Source organism: Hordeum vulgare, chromosome 3H (assembly GCF_904849725.1).
Source record: "Hordeum vulgare subsp. vulgare chromosome 3H, MorexV3_pseudomolecules_assembly, whole genome shotgun sequence".
In the NCBI taxonomy this organism is placed as follows: Eukaryota; Viridiplantae; Streptophyta; class Magnoliopsida; order Poales; family Poaceae; genus Hordeum; species Hordeum vulgare.
Genome location: NC_058520.1, coordinates 549,818,948 through 549,844,860, shown reverse-complemented (window position 1 = coordinate 549,844,860; position 25,913 = coordinate 549,818,948). Strand labels below are relative to the sequence as shown.

The 25,913-nt window shown below is 44.5% G+C and overlaps 2 protein-coding genes across 2 annotated transcripts; one reads left to right on the top strand and one right to left on the bottom strand.

Annotated features, from left to right (window-relative positions):
* The first annotated feature begins 940 nt into the window (after positions 1-940).
* LOC123444927 (transcription factor MYB3R-2-like) lies at positions 941-7,161 on the top strand. Its single transcript, XM_045121811.1, has 9 exons — positions 941-1,174; positions 1,299-1,492; positions 2,971-3,022; positions 3,376-3,433; positions 3,920-4,014; positions 4,107-4,210; positions 4,377-4,505; positions 5,261-6,485; positions 6,613-7,161. The coding sequence occupies exons 2-8, from the start codon at positions 1,326-1,328 to the stop codon at positions 6,468-6,470; spliced, it is 1,815 nt and encodes a 604-aa protein (XP_044977746.1). The 5' UTR covers positions 941-1,174; positions 1,299-1,325; the 3' UTR covers positions 6,471-6,485; positions 6,613-7,161.
* An 11,329-nt stretch (positions 7,162-18,490) lies between these two features.
* On the bottom strand, positions 18,491-19,745 carry LOC123440540 (agamous-like MADS-box protein AGL23). Its single transcript, XM_045117104.1, has one exon. The coding sequence runs from the start codon at positions 19,676-19,678 to the stop codon at positions 18,671-18,673; it is 1,008 nt and encodes a 335-aa protein (XP_044973039.1). The 5' UTR covers positions 19,679-19,745; the 3' UTR covers positions 18,491-18,670.
* Positions 19,746-25,913: the final 6,168 nt, after the last annotated feature.

Below are 25,913 nucleotides of genomic sequence, written 5' to 3'. Positions count from 1 at the left end.
GGTGATTTAGGGCTTATTTGAAACAACTTTTGCCACGTGCAACTCAGATCTAGACACCATAGTTTTACCTCTAAATCGTATTTCTGCGGAGCTCGGGTGGAGCCCTGCAGGAGTAGATCGTCACCACCACCGGAGCGCCGTCACGCTGTCGGAGAACTCATCTGCTTCTCCGTCTTGCTTGCTGGATCACGAAGGCCGAGATCATCGTCGAGCTGTATGTGTGCTGAACGCGGAGGTGCCGTCCGTTCGACACTAGATCAGAACGGATCGTGGGACAGATCGCGGGACGATTTGTGGGACGGTTCGTGGGGCTAATCGAGGGACGTGAAGACGATCCACTACATCAACCGCGTTTTTTAACACTTCCTGCTGTGCGATCTACAAGGATACGTAGATCCAAATCTCCTCTCATAGATGGATATCACCATGATAGGTCTTCGTGTGCGTCGGATTTTTTTTGTTTCCCATGCAACGTTCCCCAACATGAAGAGACAACGATGGCTGCGGATCTGTCCTCGATCTGGAGAAGGTCGGGGAGGCACGATTCAGGTAGAAATGAATCCGAAAATCAGGATGGGCCGCGGGAATCCAGGGACGCGGAGCGCAGACGATTGGCAGACCACCTCATCTGCTCGGCAGAACATTTGATCTGAGTCGTTGATTTCGGTGGTGTGACCATTCGTGTAATATGAACAGCAGGATGTGTTTAAGTTCTTTTGATCGGAGGGTCCTGGTTATCCTCTGTACAATTTGTGGTGTGATTTTAGAGAAGTTTATTAGAAGAGTTGTAACGGAAACTCGCGGCCCTTTATTTTCCACATCCGATCGGATCTGTCTGATACGCAGCAAACCCAGGGACCGACTCGGGAAACGGCAGTAATTTATTAATGCCGCCGTCGCCTCCTCCCCTTCGCCCATTGCTTCAACGGGCGAGGTTTTTTGAAAGCGTCCTCTCTCTCCTCTCCATCAACAACTGCCCCCGACACCCAACGGCAGCCGTAGCGCGAGGGCGGAACCGGGGGGATAAAAAAGCTCTGCTCTTTAACGCCCGCCCCCTAGGGTTTCGAGCCACCGCGCGCCCTCCCCGCCCTCCCTTCGCGCCATCTCCCGCCCGCCCGCACGCCCCGATCGGCTCGCCCCCTCCAGGATTCGATCCCCCGGCCCGCTCGATCTGGTACGCCTTGCTAGATTCGCGAGGCGCCTTCTCGGCTCGATCTGCCCGCGGCGGTCCCTTCCGGGGCTTTCTTGATCTGAACCCCTTCGTTTTCCGTGTGGTGATTTCGCGCTGTTGCTGGTAGGTCCTCCTGGCGATGAGGGGGCGGTAGATGGGGGCCATGGCGGACGCCGAGCACGAGGGCTGCGTGGAGAACCGGCAGCCCCTCGCCGCGTCGAGCGAGTCCGTGTCGGAGGGCAGCAGCCATGGCGGTGGCGGCGGGCCCGCGCGGATGTCGCCGCCCGTGTCCAGCTCGGTGAATTCCATCTCCGGTCTCAGGTGAGGAAGCTTTCTCTTTGATTGGTCCGACGGGAGGGATCTGGGCCGGTTGGTTGGGTTACCGTTACCGTTAGCTTTACCTGGTGCCGGGTCGGATGGTGCTTGCTTGGGCCGTGCTCCTGGCCTGCTGGGTGTTCGGGGTGAGAAAAATTCACCTGTTTGTGGATTTGGTTGCGGTTCGTGCTTCTGTCCGCGACAATTGCCTCGCTTGATGGGCGCTTTGGCAGTAATTCCGTGAAAAGAAATCCACCAGGGTTATTTTCTTGGTCAAGGAGTGGCACAGGAGTGGTATCGTGGTTGTTTGGGTGAAAAGGTGGATTCTTCGGGGCGATACACTAGGTTCTTTAGGCATTCTGGCTTCTTATAGGTTCCATGAACTACTATATCAGCATACTGTTTTCATCCAGAGTTTCAAGCATGATTTAAGCATGTTGTAGTGGTCAATTCCGTGTTAAACATGTTCTTGTCTGCCATGCTCTTGTTATTGAAGGCTCAGTCATTTCATTTGGTTGGCTTAGTTTAGCTTAAAAGATGCCTGCTTTGAGTGCCGAGTTATTTTAACCATGGTCGTGGCGCCGTGCAATACTTGTTATCGTGATGGAAAAGTTTGTATGGGTTCTGTCATGCGTGCTGAGGTTTTAGGCTTTTAGTAGCTTTAGTATTAGTATCCCCGGCTTGCATAACTGGAGATACCGTTTAGTTGTGCTTTGGCTGCAGCTGTTTCAACAAAATAGGGATGGAGTTTTTTCTTTTCTTTACTAGCTTCATGGTTTTAGTAGTCACATTTTGAAATGCTTCATCTATGGTGTGCTTATATTGCTAAGCAATTTCTTGTATTGGAAATCTTTATTGATTGAAATGTGCTCTGGAACAGTTTCCATGATTGAGCACCGGTATGCAGTTTCTTATATGGGAATTGTGATAAAGCTTCCTAGCTTTTGGTATGAATTTAATGATGCGTGTTCATATCTGAGGGCATTCATTTGTGTTGTTTGTGGTGACTTGATCACAATATTTCCTGCCCTGGATCACTCAGTCATCAAAAACTGGTTCCTGTGATACTTGTATGCCAGACTTTACTTGGTAATTATCTCAACCAGAATATGCAGGATCCCTGGCATCTTTAAGGTTCCAGGTAGGACGTGAGTATTCATCTATAGGAAAAATTTACATTACTAGCATATTGTTCATGAGAATTAAGTATCTGAAAATTTATAAAGATAAAAGGCTCCACAGGCGCGATTCACATGGTAGGACTAGCAGTACATTAGTCAGCATCCCTGTTTCAGGTGCACGCTACAAGGCTTCCTTATGTAGTCCCCTTCTGCAAAACCCACATTTTTTGTTGTTATTGTATGCTAGTGTATATCAGCAGATTGTGCTTCATATGCATCTTCTTGGACTAGTATGGTGTTCCTTATTACCTTGAACTGACAATATTCACCTTAATTTTGCTGACAAAAACTTACTTATATTAGGCGAACAAGTGGGCCTATAAGGAGAGCGAAGGGTGGCTGGACATCACAAGAGGTAACTATCTCACTTTCTCTATTACCAAGACTAGTCTATTATTACATGCAATGCAAAACTATATTCATAGTCAGGTATTCATAATGTATATATGCCAATGTACAATATAGATATATAGTCTGGTTTGTATATCTAATTTATCTATCTAGTGCAAACAAAGTCAGCTGTAACATCATCCAGTGCGTAATTTTTTCAATCAATTTGCCATGTCTTTCATTCTTGGTCTGGCCATTGGAAGACTAGATTATTATATCGCAAGAAATTTCTTCTTTTTTTTCCTATTGAAAAGTATTTTTACCGATTCCAACACACATATGGATTGCTGCTAATTTGGCATCAACAAATGACAACAGGATGAAACATTGCGGAAGGCAGTTGAAACTTTCAATGGTAGAAGCTGGAAGAAAATAGGTTTGCCTCTTCTTTGCTCAGTACCAACTCATATGCTCAGGTCTCCTTGAATTTCTAAACTGCTATTTATATTTGCTATCTTTTGCAGTATGACGTTGTACTAATCTTAAGTCCGGAATGCAACTTACCAAACATGATAGACTTTGAAATGCATTTTTACATTGTTCATTCTGTATACTACCTCAAAAAGGGGTTAAACTGTTGATGACTTTTTGCACTGGTGTGGGCCCCTGTTGCATCTTATATATTTGCAGCAGCGTTCGAGGAAAAAGGGATAGCAGAAATTAAGAGTAGTCGCCGTTCGACCAGTTGTTTATTGCTGAAGCATGATATTTATCTCAGGGCTTGTAATGGTTACCTTATGAATGAATATCCCACATTTTAGTTAATTATATAGTAATATAGTAATGGCATACTTCTTTGGACGTTGTTCTGTATATGCAAGTGTGGTTTGCTCATTTATTGTGTCGGTATCTGCCTACGCAGCTGAATTCTTTCCGGATAGGACAGAGGTACAATGTTTACATCGATGGCAGAAGGTTCTTAACCCTGAACTCATCAAAGGTCCCTGGACTCAAGAGGTTTGTCTCTGTACTCTTGATTTTGCTTGACAAAAAAAAGCTTTTGCACATTTTATCGTTATATTTACATATTCATGATAATTTTTCTACAGGAAGATGATAAAATTATTGATCTTGTAAAGACGTATGGAGCAACAAAATGGTCCGTCATCGCAAGGTCACTACCTGGACGTATAGGCAAGCAATGTCGAGAGAGGTATTCTTTTGATTGTTTTATTTTTATATGGTTTGCTGATATGCATTTCCCACTTTGTGCAAGACAAACGGGGCGAAGTTTGCTAATTCAGAAACATAATACTGGTTACATAAAGAGCTGATTGGTAAATGTAAAGCTGATTTTGAATTCATACAAAACATCGTAGGTGGCATAATCATCTGAATCCAGACATACGGAAAGATGCTTGGACTGCTGAAGAGGAACAGGCACTGATTAATGCCCATCGGGAATATGGGAATAAATGGGCAGAAATAGCAAAAGTTCTTCCTGGAAGGTACTGCCGAACAGCTTGCATCCTGTTGGATTTTTTCTTCAAAACCTAGCAGCATGATGTTGAAATGGCATTGAGTTGCTGCTAACAAACTACTCCCTCCGTTCCTAAATATAAGTCTTTTAAGATATTTCATTAGAAGTCTACATACGGAGCAAAATGAGTGAATCTACACTCTAAAGTATGTCTATATACATCCGTATGTAGTCCATTAATAAAACCTCTTTAAAGACTTATATTTAGGAACGGAGGGAGTATGTATTATTCAGTGATCACCCCATTTTATTAGACCTGCCATGATGTAAAATAACATGGGCCATTTGTAGTTTTTTGCGTTAACTCGTTATGTTGAACTTTTTAACTATTGGATTTTCTTTTAAATAAAGATGCACAACCACCACCAACACCTCTATTGTTGACTATATGCGAATAAACCTGAATAAGTAATTCTTTTAAACCCTCTACTGTTGGTTCTGGTAAACAGAATTGCAGTTACAAGATTATCATAAATGGAATACAGTGGATCTGCCAAATTTGAATAAAATTGAATTCTCCAAAAACTAACTACAAGGTTTCTGTAGCTGAACAATGTTAAAGCACTTTATAACTGTGCATAGCTTTGTTATGGTCATCAACTCTTGATTGTTTCCTTGTAAGTACGAGTTGTGTCTTTACTGTCTGCATCCTGTACACCTTAGTTTTCCTTGTTCACTTCACAAGATAATGTATTCGTGCTGATAGTATGTTGCTCTTTCCAGGACTGATAATTCTATAAAGAATCACTGGAATAGTTCTTTGAGAAAGAAGTTAGATGTCTATGGCACCAGAAATATTTTGGCAATTCCAAGACTAGTTGGTCATAATGACTTCAAGGATAAACAGAAGCCGGTGGCTTCTGAGGACCATCTTGATCTGAACAGAGTGCCCAGCATCACTTCAAAAAACCTGCCTGAAATAGCCCATCATTCAAATTTTAGCTCACGTCTACAGTCATACAAACCGGATCATGCCAAGGACTGCTCAGGGTTCCTATCCATTTCTTTTTTACCAACTGTGCAGCCACTAACTTCATATGAAGTGTCATCAGTGGTCAATGGCTCAGCTGTTACTTCAGTGGCAGAAGGCCTGGAAAGTGATTCTGTTCGTGACAAGGGTTTGGAAATTGTTTCTGTTCATGAGAAGGGACTCGAGGTTGATGCCACACTTGGTACCCTGGGGGAATCTGGTAGCACTCAGCTAGAAGCTGTACCAGCTAAAGGTGAAGAATCATCTTTGAAGAATGATGCACAGTCTAGCCTTGGTCCTCTTTGTTACCAGATTCCTAACATGAATGATGTAGCCCCTGCCAGCCCCTCACTCTTTTCTGAACATCAAACCGTGCATCAGACATCTGAACATTGCAGGAATGGAGCACTATCCCCCAATGGTTGCACGACGCCAACGAAGGGAACAATGTCAGTCCAGTTAAGTGTTGATTCAATATTGAAGATTGCTGCTGACAGCTTCCCAGTCACCCCTTCAATATTAAGAAGAAGAAAACGAGAAAGACCGACACCTGCTAGTGATTTGAAGTTTGGTGAACCAAATACTGATAGCTTTTACACCCCTGCTGGGAAGCGCACTGCGACAGACACTCCAGAGTCATTTAGAACTGCATCCTTTCTGTCACTGGGTTCTCTTGATGGGCTATCGAGTTCTGCAAGGGGCTTTGATGTTTCACCTCCATACCGGATAAGGGCAAAGAGAATGTCTCTCACAAAATCTGTTGAGAAACATCTAGATTTTTCATCAAATGGATTGGGCACTTGTGGTTCTGAGGTCCTGAACTCACCTCACCAGAATTCTCAAAGCACGCATAGTTTGAGTGAAGCCTCAGTAATGAAGGAAAAGGAACTTAACGGGCATGTCATTCAGCTGGAAACTGCAACCAAGAACATAGCGTATACGACAAACATGGATGTAACCTAATCCTACATTGTGCAGGTATACCGCCGCAGATATATTGAACATTGTACTCCTCATGCAATGCATTTTCTTTGATGCAGCGTTCACTTGGTTTTATGCTGATCATCAAACATGTGCATAATTGATTTTCTCCCTTGTCTCGTAGGAGCTGATGCCAATCTGATGAAATATGACAGTAGAGCAGAAAGGCCGTGAGAGCTCGCTGATGGGATCGCCTGATCGGCTCTGGTGTATGTATGTGATCAAACCAAAACGCATATCAAACACAGCTCGTGGAGGAAAACGACTAGCGGAATTGGATCGAAGGACTGAACAGAGAAGGGCCAATGCATGCATGCCCACCCTGCCATTTCTCTTAACAATGGGTGTACAAACATGGTTTTTAAATTTGATTTGATGGCAGCTCTATAGAAGATTTTACTTTGCTCGTTGCAGCTTGTATACTTGACAGATAGGAATTCAGCTATAGAAGAAGCCCAACTGTAGAAAGATTTATAAACCATAGGAGCTAGCAACTCATAGCTGAATAAGGGTCTCATTGGAAGGGGTGTCTAGTTTGTTCTTCTCTTTGTAATAGTAATAATGATTATAGAGGTTGTTTTACTGTTTCAATCTGGCAAATTTTTGTCGATAGACTGTTTGCTTGATTTGAGGCGTTCCATGAATCAAATATGTGGCGGATGTTCAGTGTTTATTCCTGAGGATGAATACCTGGTAGATGATGCTTTCCCTTTTTACTTCCGAGAATGAATATGGTTTTGCTAGTGATATGGATGAACACTTCACACCTCAATGATGCCTTCTTGGCCTCAATACTATTGATTGTACCTTGAGTGGCACGAATGAAAGGAGAACATGGAAACTTGTTACACTTAAGCTAGGGTGAGTCCCTCTTCTTGCCGACAGCCATGGGGGAATTGGTGGTGGTGCTGATGCAGCCTCTCTCCACTCTCCTACCCGCCGTCGACGTGTGCTTGCCGGGAGGAAGAGGAGGTCAGGTAACGGGGCATGATATTCTGGATGAGCCTCCTCGCTCGCCGCCGTCGAGGGCTGCTTCCTAGCGCCCGGGTCTGCATGCCCTACACGGTTGAGCTTTGGTCCCTTCTTTGTTATTGTTAGTGTCTAAAGTGCATAGCTTGCTGCGTGGGTTTGTTGTCCAGATTAACGAGCACATTTTTTTTGCCATGCTTCAATGTATAAAGTTGCCATGTTTTTTCCCCCTTGAAATTACATATTTTTTGCATTTCTTTTCTATTAGCCAGTTCACATGTGTTCCCACGACAAATTTGACATGATTGCTAAGAAACAACAAAATTGTTAAATTGCCATGCATCAAATACCAATTATCCTAGAATTGCCGCGATCCATATAGTAATAATTCTGAATTTTCCATATGACCATGTGACTCTTTTTCTCAACTATATACAGAAAAATATGCACACATATGCCAATTCTTGTACCAATATATCACCTTTTTCAACATTTCCTACAAAGAAAGATAGATTGTCAGCATGCCTACTACTGACATGGCAAAACTTAGTTTATTGTTTTTCTACAATTGCCATGGCAACATTTTTTGTGTGTGTATACATAATTTTTGGAAATCTTCAATACTATTATGGTCACATGGCAACTTTTAGACTACCGTTGGATCGATAGAAAGGGTGTCTAGAAGGGGGAGGGGGATGAATAGACTACTTGCATAAATTAAAATCCTAGCATTTTTCCAATTTTAATGGTTGGCAGATTTTAGCAATTCTAACAAGTTATTGCACCCTACACATGTTAGTCAATAAATGTGGCATCAGAAAGTAAAAACATTGCACATGTAAGTAAGGAGTAGAGTTTAGGAAGATCAAACGCAAAGATGAACATGGCGATTTTTGGCATGGTTCCGATAGGTGGTGCTATCGTATGTCCACGTTAGTGGAGACTTCAACCCACGGAGGGCAACGGCTACGAGAGTCCACGAAGGGCTCCACCCACAAGGGGTCCACGAAGAAGCGGCCTTGTCTATTCCACCATGGCTTACGTCCACGCAGAATTAGTCTCACTCAAGGTAGATCTTCACGAAGTAGACGATCTCCTTGTCCGTACAAACTTCTTGGTTCAACTCCACAACACAAAGTAGGAGGCTCCCAAGCAACACCTAACCAATCTAGAAGGCATCACCCTCCAAAAGGTAATAGATGCGCTAGAACGATGAACTCCTTGCTCTTGCGCTTCAAAAGATAGTCTCCTCAACACTCAATCACTCTCTCACAGATTTGGCATGGGTAGGAGAGATTGATTTTGTGGAAAGCAACTTGGGGAGGCTAGAGATCAAGTTTCAATGGTTGGATTGGAATCTCTTGATCTCAACACATGAGTAAGTGACTCTCTCTCAGAAAAATGGATCTGGCAAGTGTGTGTGTGTGTGCTCTGAGTGCTTCCTCTGCAAATGAGAGGAGGTGGAGGGGTATATATAGGCACCCCTAAAATCCAACCGTTACAACATTATTGCCCAACTCGGTGACACCGAAATGAATCTCGGTGGTATCGAGTTGCACTAAATGTGGCAACTTTTGAATTCTTGGTGAGACTGATATATGAATGTCGGTGATACCGATACGATGACCTAGGGAACTTTCCAAATCTCGGTGAACTGATTTCAAACTCGAAAATTCCGATTCTTGGAATCTGCTCAACACAAAGTTGGCCACAACTTTTCGGTGACACCAATATGAAACTTGGTGGTACCGGGAGATTCGGGTTTGGCAAATGATCTATCGCTGGGAAAATCGGTAGGGCCGAGTGGGAAAAATGGTGGCACTAATTCTGCTGTTTTGGCTTGGGACAGAGATATTTGTGGGAGAATGACTGAATATTTTTAGTGGTTATCTCTAAGCACTTGAGCAACCAATTCATCATAATACTTCACCCCCTTTTAATAGTATTGACTTTCCTATGGATTCAAAAGTGATTTCTCACAAATATAAAATGTAGAGTCCTCTTCCTTCAAGTTTGAGCCAATCCTATTCCTTTCCTTGCATCAAGGGGCTTCTCTTCACAATCCTTTGGCCAATGCTCTCTCTGAACTATACCTGAAATATACTAAGTAAAAGTGTTAGTCCAAAAGACAATGTATGTTGTCATGAATTAACAAAATCACCAAGGAAGCATATGTGCTTTCAACTACCTTTTGGAATTGTCGCATGACAACTTTGTACAACATTTATTTCTGTAAATTATGACATTTTGTTGGTGTTTTGTGTGTGTTTTGCTCCATGTCTGAGTGTATAGACCGGTTCTGGTTTTATTACATATATAATGGCAAATTAATTATCAAGAGGACATCAACTATTTTTTTGATAGTTCTAACATACAGAGGAGATGCTTGACTACACAACATGGCAGCCTTTTTTTTATCACACTTACATGCATTTTAATATTCATGGCGAATATACCATGCATGTTTTTTGGTACTATAGTGGACCACGACAAATTATTTGTGCACACCATGGCAACAATTATTGTCTATGTACTAACATTTCCCCCTTCCGCAAGGCTAGGGTTTCTCCTCCTCTTTGGCGACTCCGTCGCCTGTGAGTTTCCCGTCCCGATCGATCCCCCTCCCCTCGAGTGGGAACTTCGATCGGCCATCCTTCGATCCTCCTCCTCCTTGGAAGCGATGGATCCCCCTGCAGATGCCCTGTCGGGCACTAGTGCTGGCGGCGGCTCCATTGGAACGCTGGATCTCAGGGACTTCATGGAGCAACTCAACCTAGAAGATGAAGTCTTTGATGATCTGGTGATAGATGAGGCTGATCCGGAGATCAATGACAACGTGAGATGGCTTGCGTTGGCTAGGGTTCACACTGACAAATCTTTCAGCCAGACGACCTTCTACAAGGATATGCGTGTGGCTTGGAACCCTGCGCAGCCGGTGAGGTTTCGTCCGGTTGGTCCGAAGCTATTTGTTGTGCATGCATCATGTTTGGGAGATTGGGAACGTAAGATGGATCAATGGCCATGGCTCTTTAGGAATTTGCTTGTGTTGATGGTTCCATATGATGGGTTCACAAAGGCAGAGGAGGTGCCAATGGTGTTCATGCCAATTTGGCTGCAGATTCACAAGATACCAGAGGGGTTCTACAAGAAGAAAATAGTGGAAAATTTTGCTCAGGGACTCAGGCTAAACGAAAACACCCGTGGTGATTACATTAGGGTTAGGGTTCGGCATGATGTTCGTCGCCCTCTCACCAAGTTTGTCAGTATTTTGAGGGGGAAAGAGCGCCAAGTTTACTTGGTGCGATATGAGAAACTGGCGCGCTTCTGCAGCGTATGTGGGCTGATTGGCCATGATCGTAAGGAGTGCGGATCAGGTGTGCATGAGGAGAAGGACAAGAAATATGGTACTTGGCTCTATGCAGATGGGCTGAATAAGCCCCCGTCCAATGAAAGTTTTGGCCGGGGAAGAAGTCAGAAGCAACCTGCACCTCAATCTCAACAGAAGAAATCGCCAGGGATAGCTGTGATCGACCCGGAGACCTTGGATACGACCTCAAGCCCGTCCAAGGAAGGACACACAAACATGCAAGTGAATCCTGCTGCTCGTAAGAGACTTGCTATGGAAGATGAAGCACCCTTGTCCGATAACACAACATGTACAAGGCCGAGTGGTGTGTTGGCGCTTACTCAGGGGAAGGGTGAGGACGGTGAACAGTCCTCGCTTACCAGCAACAGTAACAGCAAGAGAGCCCGTGTTGACTCAAGTGGTGTGTCAGGAGATAGATCGGCGGCCTCCCTCGAGGAGGACCGCCGAGAGCAATGAATATCTTAGTACGGAACTGCCGAGGGGGGGGGGGGGGACCGTCAGACAGTTCGTGAGCTGTCCCTGGGGCTTGTATTTCTTTCAAAAACAAGACAAGCCTCTTCAAAGATGGAGAAACTAAAATGGAGGTTACATATGGAGGGTTTTGCGGGTGTGTCGAGTGATGGTCTCAGTGGTGGGCTTGAGCTCTATTGGGATGAGAAGTTGCAAGTGACAGTGTTGGACTCCTGCGCACGGTACATTGACGTGCGCATTGAGGATGTGGCAAGCGACAAGAGCTGGAGAACGATGTTTGTCTATGGCGAACCTCGGGTGGAGAACCGTCATCACATGTGGAGTTCACTCTCCCAGCTCCGTGCAATCTCCTCAGAGCCGTGGTTAGTGTGTGGCGACTTCAACGAGGCGATGTGGCAGCACGAGCATATGTCTAGAACCCAGCGGTCTGAGAATCAGATGGTGATGTTCCGAGATTGTTTGATGGCATGTGAGTTGTGGGATCTCGGTTTTTTGGGGTTTCCTTTCACATATGATAATGGGCAACCAGGTGAGAGGAACGTTCGAGTTCGCCTCGACAGAGCATGTGCGGATGAAAACTGGAGGGAGCTCTTCCCTGCCGCGCAAGTTCTTCATCTTGCTTCATCGTGTTCTGACCACATCCTGATCTTGGTTCAACTTACTCTCGTGGATCCGAAGAGGAATAGGGCCTCACCCAGATGTGAGATTATGTGGGAACGTCACCCGGCGGCAACCTTGCGGCTGTGTGGGACGCCTTGCGTGAAATGATGAATGGCCTTCGGGCTTGGAGTAAAGAAAACTTTGGCCATGTTGCTACAGAACTTGAGAAGCTAAGGGCTGAGTTGGCTGATTTTACAGCTAAGAGATGCTGGCAGAACGCTGATCCGTCAAAAGATGTTTCAGCTTGATGAACTACTGTATAGGGAAGAGATGATGTGGCTATAGAGATCGCGCATTACATGGCTGAAAGAAGGTGAACGAAACACGACATATTTGCATAGGCGGGAATTGTCGCATGCGCGCAGGAATTATATCCAGAAATTACGTCGCACTGATGTTTCATGGTGCTCTTCTCTGACGGACATGAAACTCATGGCGACCTCCTACTTTAAGGAAGTATACACCAAAGATCCAACTCCAACACCGGTCGTCGTACTTGATGGTATTGTGCCGAAGGTAACTGAACAGATGAACGACATTTTGAGCGCTCCATTTTCTGAGGAGGAAGTGTCCAACGCTCTGTTTCAAATTGGTCCTCTGAAAGCTCCTGACACGGATGGTTTCCCAACAAGGTTCTACCAACGGAACTGGTCAGCTCTAAAATCCAAAATTACTGCAGCAGTGTTGGAATTTTTTGTCTCTGGTGCTATGTCGGAAGGTGTGAATGATACAACGGTTGTCCTCATCCCGAAGGTTCCTCACCCCAAGGAGCTCAAGGATTTCAGGCCGATTAACTTATGCAATGTTATCTACAAACTTGTGTCTAAATGTTTGGTTAATCGTCTCCGTCCCTTGCTGTCAGAGTTGATATCTGAGAACCAAAGTGCTTTTATCCCGGGACGGCTCATTTCGGATAATTCTATCATCGCCTTTGAGTGCATTCATCACATACAATCTCTGAAGAGCAATAGTCATACAGCTTGCGCATACAAACTGGACCTCTCGAAGGCGTATGATCGGGTCGACTGAGATTTCTTGGAGAAGGCCCTCAGCAAATGGGGGTTTTCCAGTCAGTGGATTGCATGGATTATGACGTGTGTTAAATCAGTCCGATATTTAGTCAAATTTAATGGGAAGCTATTGGAAGTTTTTTGACCTTCTAGAGGCCTTCGACAAGGTGACCCATTGTCTCCGTTCCTATTTCTCTTTGTGGCTGATGCTTTATCTGCTCTTCTGTCATAGTCAGTTAATGAGGGGAGTTTGAACGGGGTGAGCATATGCCGTGGAGCACCGGAGATATCTCACCTCTTGTTTGCAGATGACACCATGCTGTTTTTTGAAGCTTCTGGCCAGCATGCAGATGTTGTTAAAGGCTTGTTGAACACTTATTCCTTGGCGACGGGTCAACTCATAAATCCCGAGAAGTGTTCCATCATTTTCTCTGAAAATTGCGAAGAGTCAGTAGCGGAGGAGATCATGAATATATTGGAGGTAACACAGCAGGTGTTCGAACCAAAATACCTTGGCCTCCCGGTTCCTGAAGGAAGAGTCCACAAGGGGCAATTTGAGACCTTGCAAGATAGGCCGAGGAAAAGACTAATTGACTGGAGTGAACAATACGTGTCAGTTGGAAACAAAGAGATTCTCATTAAGGCCGTGGCGCAAGCAATACCCACCTACATTATGAGTGTGTTCCGACTACCTGCTTTAGCATGTGATGATCTAACCAAGATGATGAGGTAGTATTCATGGGGGTGGAAAATGGCAACATGAAAATGGCATGGCTAAGCTAGGAGAGGATGATGCTACCAAAGGCTATGGGGGGCATGGGATTCCGAGACATGAGGGCCTTTAATCAGGCTCTGTTGGCCAAGCAAGCCTGGCCCCTTCTGGATTGCCCGAATAGCTTATGCGCACGATTATTGAAGGCTAAATACTACCCGAGGGGGAACTTGTTGGATACTGTTTTTTCATCAAACTCATTGGCGGTGTGGAAAGGTATTGTTCACGGACTTGAGCTTGTGAAGAAAGGCATTATATGGCGAGTTGGCAATGGCACACCGATAAAGACTTGGAGAGATGCTTGGATCCCGCGAGGACACAATTTCAGACCGGTCACTCCTAAGAGGAATTGTCGCTTCAATTGGGTGGCTGATTTTTTGAATGAGCATGGTGCATGGAATGTTGAACGGCTACGGGAGCATTTTTGGGACTTGGATGTACGGGAGATTCTGAAGATTCACACATCTCCGAGGAATGGACAGGACTTCGTCGCTTGGTTTCCATAGCGGAATGGGCAGTTTACTGTCCGGAGCGCGTATCACCTTGTCACGGACGTCCAGTACTCGCTGCAGCTCAGCTCTTCCAGTAGCAATCCTTCAGGACGGAGGCCCATATGGCAGCGGATCTGGAGCTCACAAGTACCTCTGAAGATGAGAATCATGGCGTGGAAGGCTGTCTCGGGTTCTCTCGCTACAAATGAATCTAAGAAGTACCGACATATCTCAACTAGAGATTGATGTCCGGTGTGCGGCTGAGAGAAGGAGACTAGCTTGCATGCTCTTGTGTCCTGCGAGCATGCGAGGAGGACCTGGACTCAGATGAGAGCGGTATGGAGACTCCCTAGTCACGATGTTTTTCAAGATACAGGAAAGGATTGGCTTCTAAACGTTCTTGCAAACTGTGATGATCACATGCAGGATTGCACGATCATGCTGATATGGAGGATCTGGTCACTGCACTCGGACCTAACACATGGAAAGGAGTTTCCCCGTGATGGCAAGTCGGCAACGTCCGACTATCTTCTAAGCTATATGAACTCTCTGAACCTATGTAGCAGATTCTCCATGAAAGAAATCCTCAAAGGGAAGATGCCAATGGTGCGGGAAGCAACCATCGAGGTCCCTAACCCTAGCATCCCTCTTCAATGGCCGCGACCGCCGGCGGACTGAGCTGCTCTTTCGGTGGATGGGGCTTTCATGCAAGAGGACAGGTCTGCGGCGGCGGGTATGATACTACGGCACCATGATGGAAGTGTGATTTTCGCGGCGTACATGCGCATTTTCAACTGTAACAATGCGTTGGAAGCGGAACTACATGCAATAATGCAGGGTATGGCCTTAGCCTTGCAACATTGTTCCCTGCCAATTGTCGTTCAGTCAGACTCATCTATGGCATTGGTTGCAATGATCGGGAAAAGCTTATCCAGGTCTGCATATGGACACTTGGTAGCGGAAATTCAGCATCACATGGAGGCTCGAGAGTTTGTTCCATAAAAAATTAAGCGTGAGCAAAATAGGGTAGCACATCGATTGACATTGTATAGCCTTACAGAGTTTACTACTGCTGTATGGTTGGGGAGGAGCCCACCTTATATTGAGGAGTTGGTGCCTCTTGATTGTAACCCTATGCATATGGAATAAAACTCTCCTTCTATCGCAAAAAGAAAACACAATTATTGTCTATATCATGTGATTATTTTGTATGTAGCATCGCTTCTGGACAGTTTTGGGTACCTTAAAAGAAACATTAGGAGTGTGAGGTGTTTTTTTTGTATGACAATTTTTCTCGATGACATTTCCCCTTTTTTCAATGGCCATTTATTTAACTTCAATTGTTTTTCCAGCTAGTTGGTGCTTGGGAGGCCGAGGAGGGGACCTGTCACGCTGGGGGCATCTTCGAGCGAACGGAAGGCTTCACTCGTTTCCTCCTTGCTGGGGAACGGTCGTTCACTCTGGCCACCCTTATGAGGGAAGGTCATATGTGTATTAGCATCCATATTAATACCAATATAATGCCATGATCCAAAATGCAAACAATGAATCTGACTTCCTCAGTTTGATTCAGAAGCAAATTTCTATGAAACATTATTCATATTTATATAGTTTCTACAAATGCGAGTCGGGTCCTGGCCGGCAAAGCCCATGACATAAAGGAAGACTACATAAAAGGTTATTCCGCATTAAAATTGAATTCTAACAAATAAATGTTTCTCCCTCCGTCCGAAAATACTTGTCCTAAAAATTGATATAATGGATGTATCTATAATTAAAATAAGTCTAGACTCATCCATTTATAGGACAATTATTTCCGGACGGAGGGAGTAGATGTTGATGTGACGTGGCTCATTAGATAGGCGCCGACCCATAAGCTATGGTCTAGCGCACAAACTTTTTATAAGATTTTCGAACAATTAATAACCATAAATCTTTTGTTCTTTTGGCACCAGAGAGAATAGAAGGAAATGCGTGACAATATTCATTCTTGGAAAAATCTAACTAGCAGTGTGCGCACGCCTTCCCTTCCGTGCGGCGGGACGCTGGTGACGTGCGCTTCATGCAGTGGCTCACAAAGAAGGCCGCGTACTAGTTCGAGTCAACTTTATCCACATGTCGTTCTCCCTCCCTCTCTCTCACGCGTGTCCCCACCTCTTTTGCCTGTTCCCCTCCTCGTTCTTTCTCGTATGTCCCCCTCCACCTCCATGGATGCTTTCTCTGTAGATCCTCTGCTACAACCACCCCACACTACCTTCTTCCTTCACGAATCAATCTCTCTCTTAACTCCACACCACGCTGCCATCATAGGTATGCAAAAAAGGCCCCAAAGATGATGCCCTCATTCAAGCATTGGATGGCAAAATGATATGGCATGTTATGATTTTGAGCTTGGGCTATCCATTTTTGATCTGATATTCCTTTATCCACCTTTTCCCCTCTATTTTAATTAGCATGACCATTTTTAGGATTCACAACGAATTCTGGCAACTAATTTACTCTGCAACGGCTACTACGAAGTTCTAATCTGGCAAGTACATACTTTTATTTCTGAGAAGTAAGCAGTCTCTAACCTGACAATCTGATTTATCTAATCTAATAAGTTCATACAACTAATCTAGAAATTAGAGGATAAACACGTACATCTGATTTGAGTATGGGAATCTCAGCCACTATTCTGGCAACCGGAACTCAACCAATTTGGCAACCTGATTAGATTAATTTGGTAGTTAGGAGTAGCAATAAAATCCAAGCATGACAAGCTCAACAACTAATATTTTTTCCTTTTTGCGAATGAAGCTCAACAGTTAATCTGACAACCTGATGTAAATAATCTGAAAATTTGATACAATTTATCTGAAAACTAGGGAGTAGGTAAGTACGAAAATCAAATTTGTGCAACTTGCACTGTCTTCGTTCCTTCAAAACCTTCATTTTTACCATTGGTTTCCTTCCTTTCTAATGTTTTGTTCATGAAAGCAGATCTAATGACCAACATCACTGGTGAAGTCTCTTGGAGAAGAAGCTAATGGTTAGAGATGGTGAAAGCGACACGGGATCATAGGTGAAGCTTTTTCGTTATGGAAAAGAAGTACGAGTGGGGAGGTAAAAGCAACAGACAAAAGTTGGCTCATGCATGTCCCACCAATGAACAAATAGTTATAAAACAAAGGAAAAATCTAAACTGCATGCAATGCATAGCCGCTTTTCCGTGCGGCGCGCAACTCGGAAAGCTTGCTTAGCGGTGTTGCATTTTAGAAAAGATTTATCTTTCAAACCGTTACCTCAATTCATGATCCGTTTTCACCACCGCGACGAGATTTTCAAAACTAGATCCCATGTCGACATGTTTCGGTAACTTTCGTTTTCGTGTATACTTGTCAGATTATTATCACTTACTTGTCACATTAATTGTCATATAGTTCTCATATTAAATTAACTTGGTTATCAGGTTTATGAATGTTGATATACCCCCACCAAAAAACTTGATTCATTGTGGTTGTGTTGGTTCATGCATTTACTTGCTTATTGTTAGTGCTTTAATACCTATTTTTTTAGCTTCACATAACACTGGAATACTTAAAAGTATAAAATTATTGTTTCGGTAACTATGTATAATTTTTATGACAATCATACACCCGTAAAATGGCAACTATAATGACATAAATGTGGCAACTAGGCACGACGAAAAAAAATCAACGAAACATGTCAACATGGGATCATATTTTGAAGGTCTCCTCGAGACGAACCTAATGATGAAAGCGAATCTCCAATCAAATTATTAATCTGTAAGATAAAACATTTTGTCTATGCTAACAATGCCTACCTACTAATATTTGTACTAAGCTAACGATGCCACCATCTTTTTTTTTCTGTGCTATGCTTTGCATGCATGTAGTCTTTTTTTTCTATTTTTTAAGATGCTGACATGCATGCACTATCAGCGCATAGACCGTTGTGCTGTACATCTGAAATATAGACATATGTTATTTTTGAATGACACGTAAAGATACGATTTGTGGGGTTGCTACTAGCCGCCGCACCGGAAAACAAAGGTGCGGCGCCGCTACATAGTGGCCTCTAAAATAAAATGTTTTTTTACACAGTGTATCCCAGCAGCCGCCGCACCGGAAGACACCTATGCGGCACCGCTGTGTAGTGGATCTCTTCATTCTTTAATATTTTGTCACGGCGCCACCAATACAAATAGATTGCAAGCCATTAATTTAATTGATACTATAAAAATGAATCTTGCACCCAGGATGATCATCTGCAAGCACGATTTATAATAAAAATAGATTGACAATGAACTAAGAGATCGGTGTCCATCCATGCATTTGATGGATTAATAGATAGAGTGACTCAGACTCGGTTATGTAACTTCTCCTTTTCTCCTCAGCAGGGGAAGCCCATATTCGGCCCGGCCCCCTGCTGCACCATTTTCATCCCAGCGGCGGCGGCATCGTCATAGTCACCTGCTGCATCTCCGTCTCAGCGGCGAACTCTGGTTGCGGCTGCATCTCCGTCTCAGCGGCGAACTCTGGTTGCGGCTGCATCGTCATAACCATCTGCTGCATATTCACCCCTATGCCAAAAACTGGTGATGGAGGACTCGACATAAGCATCTGCAGCATATCCACCCCGTAGGACAAGCCTGGCGGCGGAGGCATTGTCATTAGCATCTGGTGCATGTGCATATGCATCCCGGCGGCGAACCCCTGCGTCGAAGGAATCACCATCTGCATCTGTTGCATCTCCATCCTGGCGCTGGCACTGCTGCTGCTACCAAGCTCATAGGTACTGCCACCGAAGAGGCTCACATTCTGCATCTGTTGCATCTCCATCCTAGCGTTGGCACTGCTGCTGCTACCAAGCTCAAAGGTACTGCCACCGAAGAGGCTCACATTCTGCACCTCCAAGAGCACCTGGTTTGCGCGTTCCGAGACGGCGGCCCGCACCGTCATCAACTCGGCGGCGAAGGCCATCATCTCCTCCTCCCCCATGTCGCCCAGTTCAGGGTCGAGCCACGCCGCAATCTGATCCCCCGCGGCGCGCTCCTTTGCCATGGCCTCCTCCACGCACTGTTTCCGCAACTTCACCTCCTTGAGCTGCGTGCGCAGCTCGCCGTGCTGCAGGTGTAGCTTCTTCAGCTCGTTGTCGTCGGTGGCGCCCTGGACCACCAACGCGTTGGCCCCCGCCAGGAAGCGATCGATGACGGCCTGAGCTGAGGGGTGGCCGAAGGAGAAGGCCTTTCCGCCGGGCGAGAAGGTGACGGCGGCCACCTGGGCGCCGCACATCGCCGCCAGCATGGCGGCCTTGTTAAACAGGCCCTGCCGACGCTTAGCGAAGCATACCTGCCGAGCATCCTTCTTCTCGATCCGCCGGATGGCGATCTTCTGCCGCCCATTGCCACCCTTCCGCTTTGGCGCCGTCGTTGCTCGCCCCACCATTGCTCTCTCGTACGTCGCTTGCTCGGTGGCTCAGAGAAAGGAAGAGGAGAGGAGGTAGATGCGTGTCTAGTCTAGCTGCTACGTCTTCGTCTCGGGGTCGTATGAGCTTATATAGTAGCGGAGAGAAGAGGATGAGGATTGGGGAATCGCTAGCCCGGCCTACGCATTGAAACTGTTGACAACTCATGATAGGCAAAGAGGTGTTATTCGGTATTCTCTGCCCGTGAGTTGTCACGCGTATAGGCGTTACTTGGCCAGTACGCTCTAGCATTTCAAGTAACTCTTTTTCTATGGACCCGGTGTGGTGTGTATTTTAATTAGGCAAGGATTAAGAACGAGTGCCTGGCCTGCTGTAGGGTGCAGCTGAGAACCTCCACACAATTGGTTGCCTCATGTACCTGCGTTTGTTTCCTTCTATTTCTTATTTTGACATTTAAGGAGGCTGGCCAACTCGGCCCTCACGGAGTTCCTCTGATTAGGGTGTTCTTGGCCGTCAGATCGTCCTCGTTTTGGGCCTGATCCATCAGGTATGCACTTCCTGGCAAGGATGAAAATGGACGGAATTTAGTGCTATCACATTTATTTTCATATACTTTTACAGATGCGGAAACGAATAAAAACCTCAAAAATAAATGCGAAAACAAATACTAACAGAAACAGCCCTGGAGCGCATACAAAGCAGACACATAAACAGAAGTAGGTGTTGATTGGAACATAAAAACTCCTTGCATCATAGAGAAATAAACACAAAAACAAACAAATTTAATGAATTACTAACGTATCGTTATGTTAGCAACTTAGCATAGTATTGTAGTAGTATTAGATAACTGCATATAGGGTCTAGTTGAGTACATGTGTGATAGTAGAAGTTAGGCCTCAAATGTTTTAGTCTACCCATTGTGTCATTGTGGGTTGTTTGGTGATTGGGGCGTTGGGCTATATATCAGACATATGTCTATAGTAAAAACAAAAAAGTCCATATTCACGGAAATGGAAAGTTCCGTTTCCACGCATGCTCCACCGAAAAACACTGTTCTATTTTTTGTTTCCGTTCCCGCATAAAAAATTCAATTTCCACTTCCGTTTTGCAAATTTCTGTTTTTGTTTTCATATTTCCTCTCCTTTTGCATTTTTACTCCGGGAAAGCAAAAATTTCCACCCCATTTTCATCCCTACATCTCGACAATTCTGGTTTTCATTCGTCAGTAACATTCCCTTGACTATGACTGGTGGGCTTGTTTGAGGAACTTATAGGATGTGTGGGACGTTGAGAAGGTGCGGAAAGATTTTGGCCAATCCTCTCTTTGAGCATGACTTGCTTCGTGAGAAGTCCATTGGTATTTTGATATAAAACCTAGACCACTTTCCCTCAATTCTAAAGCCACCATGCGACCCCACCTCTATCCTCTAGTGCTCCACCATGCAGCCGCCTCCTCCTCTCCAACCCCCTGCCGTGGTTCCGGATGGGGTCAGGTAACTGTTGTGGGAGCATAAACGAAAAGGTGTTCGTGGTGGGGTGGAGCTGCTCGGGAGGGGGAGGGAAGGATGTTGATGGCCACGGGAAGGAGGAGGCCGACGAGGATGGTAATTAGCAAGGAGAAGGGGCATGCCGACGAGGATGGTAATCAGCAAGGGGAAGGGGCACGACGAGCCCAACAGGGGAAGACAACATGGGCGGAAATGAAGAAGATCAAGGTGATTTTTCTCCCTATTGTGTGCATAATCAATTTTGTTCTTGCATTTTGATACTATGTTTAATGATAATGTAAACATGATCCCAACATCTTTGAGAAAGAAGAGAATATGATGAAGCTAGAGAAGATCTATGGTGACAAGATCTATTTTTGTTTTGTTTATCACAAAGTCCGAGCAAAGTACATTACCCTAATCAAGGACATGTATGATAGTGTTGTGACAAGTGTTCGAACAAGTGATGGCAACACTGATAACTTTCCGATTAAAATAGGACTGCACCAGGGGTCAACATAAGCCCTTATATTTTTGCCTTGGTGATGGATGAGGTCACAAGGGGTATACAAGGAGATATCCCATGGTGTATGGTCTTTGCAAATGATGTGATGCTAGTCGATGATAGTCGGATGAGGGTCAATAGAAAATTAGAGCTATGGAGACAAACCTTGGAATTGAAAGGTTTTAGACTTAGTAGAAATAAAACCAAGTACATGAGATGCGGTTTCAGTAGTACTAGGCATGGGGAGGAGAAGGAGGTTAGCCTTGATGGGTAGGTGGTGCCTCAGAAGGACACTTTTTGATATTTGGAGTCAATGTTGCAGAAGAATAGGGATATCCATGAAGATGTGAATCATAGAATCAAAGCCGGATGGATGAGGTGGCATCAATTTTCTATCATTCTGTGTAACAAAAGAGTGCCACAAAATTTTGAAGGCAAGTTCTATAGGACAACGGTTCGACCCGCAATGTTGTATGCCGTTGAGTGTTGACCATCTAAAAGAAGAGACGTGCATCAGTTAGGAGTGGTGGAGATGCGCATATTGATGTGTGGCCACACAAAGAAGGATCGAGTCCGGAATGATGCTATACGAGATATAATTGGGATAGTACCGTTGGGGAACGTTCCATGGGAAACAAAAATTTTCCTACGCACACGCAAGACCTATCCATGGTGATGATCATCTACGAGAGGAGAGTTCAGATCCACATACCCTTGTAGATCGCTAAGCGGAAGCGTATATAACGCGGTTGATGTAGTCGAACATCTTCACGATCCAAATCGCAGTCCGTCTCGCGATCTCATCACGATCCGTCCCGCGATCCCATCACGATCCATCCCGATCTAGTATCGAACGGGCGACACCTCCACGTTCAGCACACGTACGGCTCGATGACGTCCTTGTCTTCTTGATCTAGCAAGAGGGGCGAAGTAGTAGATTAGTTTCGGCAGCACGACGACATGGTGTCGGTGGTGGTGAAACTATTTTCGTCGGGCTTCACCAAGCACAACAGAAACTATGACGGAGGATGAACTAGAGGGGCTGGGTTGCCGGCACACGGCTTGGGGCAATCGTGATGTATCCCGGGTGGTAGCCCTGCCCCTCTATTTATATGTTGAGCCGTGGGGCCGTTTCTTGGAGAAATAGCCTCCTCAAAGTCAGTTTGGCACGCAAGGCAAGAGTCCTCCTCGGACTCCAAGACCAAACGCCAAGGTCCTCGGCGCCTGGCCCCAAACGCTAGGGTCTCTGGCCTCTGGACCGTGGCCTTCGCAAAACTCCTTTTTCACCTTCCTAAAGCCTCATGGGATTTACCCCCTGGCCCAAATAGATGTGTTCTCGTACCCGAACATTTTGGGAAACATTCGAAACCCCTTTCGGTGAATTCCAAAACCATTCCAGCGACCAAACACTATTATCCCACATCTCAATCTTTACCTTCGGACTATTCTGGAGCACCTCGTCATGTCCGTGATCTCATCCGGAACTCTGAACAACTTTCTGTCACCAACATAACAACTCAACTACACTTATATTGTCACCAAACCTTAAGTGTGCAGACCCTGCGGAAACTATGTATACATGACTGAGACACTCTCTGATCAAAAACCAATAGTGGGACCTGGATGTCCATATTGGTTCCTACATATTCTATGAAGACCTTCATCGGTTGAACCTCTATGTCAAGGATTCAGTTAATCCAGTATGATGTTCCCTTTGTCCATCGGTATGTTACTTGCTCGAGATTCGATCGTCGGTATCTCCATACCTAGTTTAATCTCGTTACCGACAAGTCTCTTTATTCGTTCCGTAATACAAGATCCCGTGACTAATTCCTTAGTCACATTGCTTGCAAGGCTTATTGTGATGTTTGTATTAACGAGTGGGCCCTGAGATACCTCTCCGTCATACGGAGTGACAAATCCCAGTCTCGATTCACGCCAACCCAACAGACACCTTCGGAGATACCTGTAGAGCACCTTTATAGTCACCTAGTTATGTTGTGATGTTTGATACACACTAGGTATTCCTCTGGTGTCCGGGAGTTGCATGATCTCATGGTTATGGGAACAGATACATTGAAATGCAGAAAACAGTAGCAATAAACTGACACGATCATATGCTACGTATATAGTTTAGGTCTTGTCCATCACATCATTCTGCTAATGATGTGATCATGTTATCAAGTGACAACACTTGTCTATGGCGAGGAAACCTTGACCATCTTTGATCAACAAGCCAGTGAACTAGAGGCTCACTAGGGACAGTGTGTTTGTCTATGTATCCACACATGTATTTGAGTTTCCAATCAATATAATTCTAGGATGGATAATAAATGATTATCATGAACATGGAAATATAATAATAACTTATTTATTATTGCCCCTAGGGCATATTTCCAACAGTCTCCCACTTGCACTAGAGTCAATAATCTAGTTCACATCACTATGTGATTGTGATGAATCTAACACCCATACAGTTTTGGGGTTTGATCATGTCTTGCTTTGTGAGAGAGATTTTTAGTCAACGGGTCTGAACCTTTTAGATCCATGTGTGCTTTACAAATCTCTATGTTATCCTGTTGATGCTGCTACCATGTGCCATTTAGAACTATTCCAAATGACTGCTCCATTATACGAATCCTGTTTACTACTCAGAGTCATCCGAATTAGTGTCAAAGTTTGCATCGATGTAACCCTTTACGAATAACTCTTTTATCACCTCCATAATCGAGAAAAATTCCTTGGTCCACTAGTTACTAATGATAACTTTGACCACTGTCCAGTGATCCATTCCTGGATCACTCTTGTACCCCTTGACAAACTCATGGCAAGGCACTCATCAGGTGCGGTACACAACATGACATACTTTAGAGCCTACGGCTAAGGCATATGGGACGACCTTCGTCCTTTCTCTTTCTTTTGTCATGGTTGGGTTTTGAGTCTTACTCAATACTCACACCTTATAACACAGCCAAGAATTCTTTCTTTGGCTGATCTATTTTGAACTCCTTCAAAATCTTGTCAAGGTGAAAGTTCTATTAAGCATTTTAATCAAGTAGCTCAATCCAGGTTTTCCTTTGAAAAATACTTTTCAAACAACCCTATATGCTTTCTAGAAATTCTACATCATTTCCGATCAACAATATATCAACCACATATATTAATCAGAAATTCTATAGTGCTCCCACTCACTTCCTTTGAAATACAAGTTTCTCATAAACCTTGTATAAAACGAAAAGTTTTGATCATCAAAGCGTTTATTCCAACTCCGAGATGCTTGCTCCAGTCCATAGAAGGATCGCTGGAGCTTGCATACTTTTAAGCATCCTTAGGATCGACAAAACCATCTGGTTGTATCACATACAAACTTTCCTCAAGGAAACCGTCGAGGAAACAATGTTTTGACATCCTATCTGCAAGATTTCATAAATAATGCAGCAACTGCTAACATAATTCCAACAGACTTTTAGCATCACTACGAGTGAGAAAGTCTCATCATAGTCAACTCTTTGAACTTGTCGGAAACTTCTTTGCAACAAGTCAAGCTTTGTAAATGGTGACATTTACCATCATCGCCTGTCTTCCTTATAAAAATCCATCTGCACTTAACAGTATTGCGACCATCAAGTAGTTCTTCCAAAGTCCACACTTTTTTTCATACAGGGATCCTATCTCAGATTTTATGGCCTCCAGCCATTAGTCAGAATACGGGCCCACCGTTGCTTCTCCATAGCTCGCAGGTTCATTGTTGACCACCAACATGACCTCTAAGACAGGTTTATCATACTACTCTGGAGCAGTACATTTCCGTGTCGACCTACGGGGTTTGGTAGTGTAGGCGTCACAAGAACATCTTCATGCGCCCTGCTACTCATTGTTTGAAGTGACGGTTCAATAACCTCATCAAGTTCCACCATCCTTCCACTTAATTCTGTCGAGAGAAACTATTTCTCGAGAAAGGACCCGTTTCCTGAAACAAACACTTTGCTTTTGGATCTGAGATATGAGGTATACCCAACTATTTTGGGTATCCTCTGAAGATGCATTTATCCACTTTGAGTTTGAGCTTATCAGGCTGAAGCCTTTTGACATAAGCACCGAAGCCCCAAACTTTTAAGAAACGACAGATTAGGTTTCTCCAAACCATAGTTCATACGGTGTCATATCAACGGAACTATGTGGTGCTCTATTTAAAGTGAATGCGGTTGCCTCTAATGCCTAACCCAAAAACGATAGTGGTAATTTGATAAGAGACATCATAGT

Coding starts and splice junctions, on each gene's coding strand:
- LOC123440540 (XM_045117104.1), bottom strand. CDS start 19,678: ATGGTGGGGCGAGCAACGACGGCGCCAAAGCGGAAGGGTGGCAATGGG.
- LOC123444927 (XM_045121811.1), top strand. CDS start 1,326: ATGGGGGCCATGGCGGACGCCGAGCACGAGGGCTGCGTGGAGAACCGG. Junction 3,023..3,375: donor GTGGCTGGACATCACAAGAG/GTAACTATCTCA, acceptor AAATGACAACAG/GATGAAACATTGCGGAAGGC. Junction 4,015..4,106: donor AAGGTCCCTGGACTCAAGAG/GTTTGTCTCTGT, acceptor ATTTTTCTACAG/GAAGATGATAAAATTATTGA.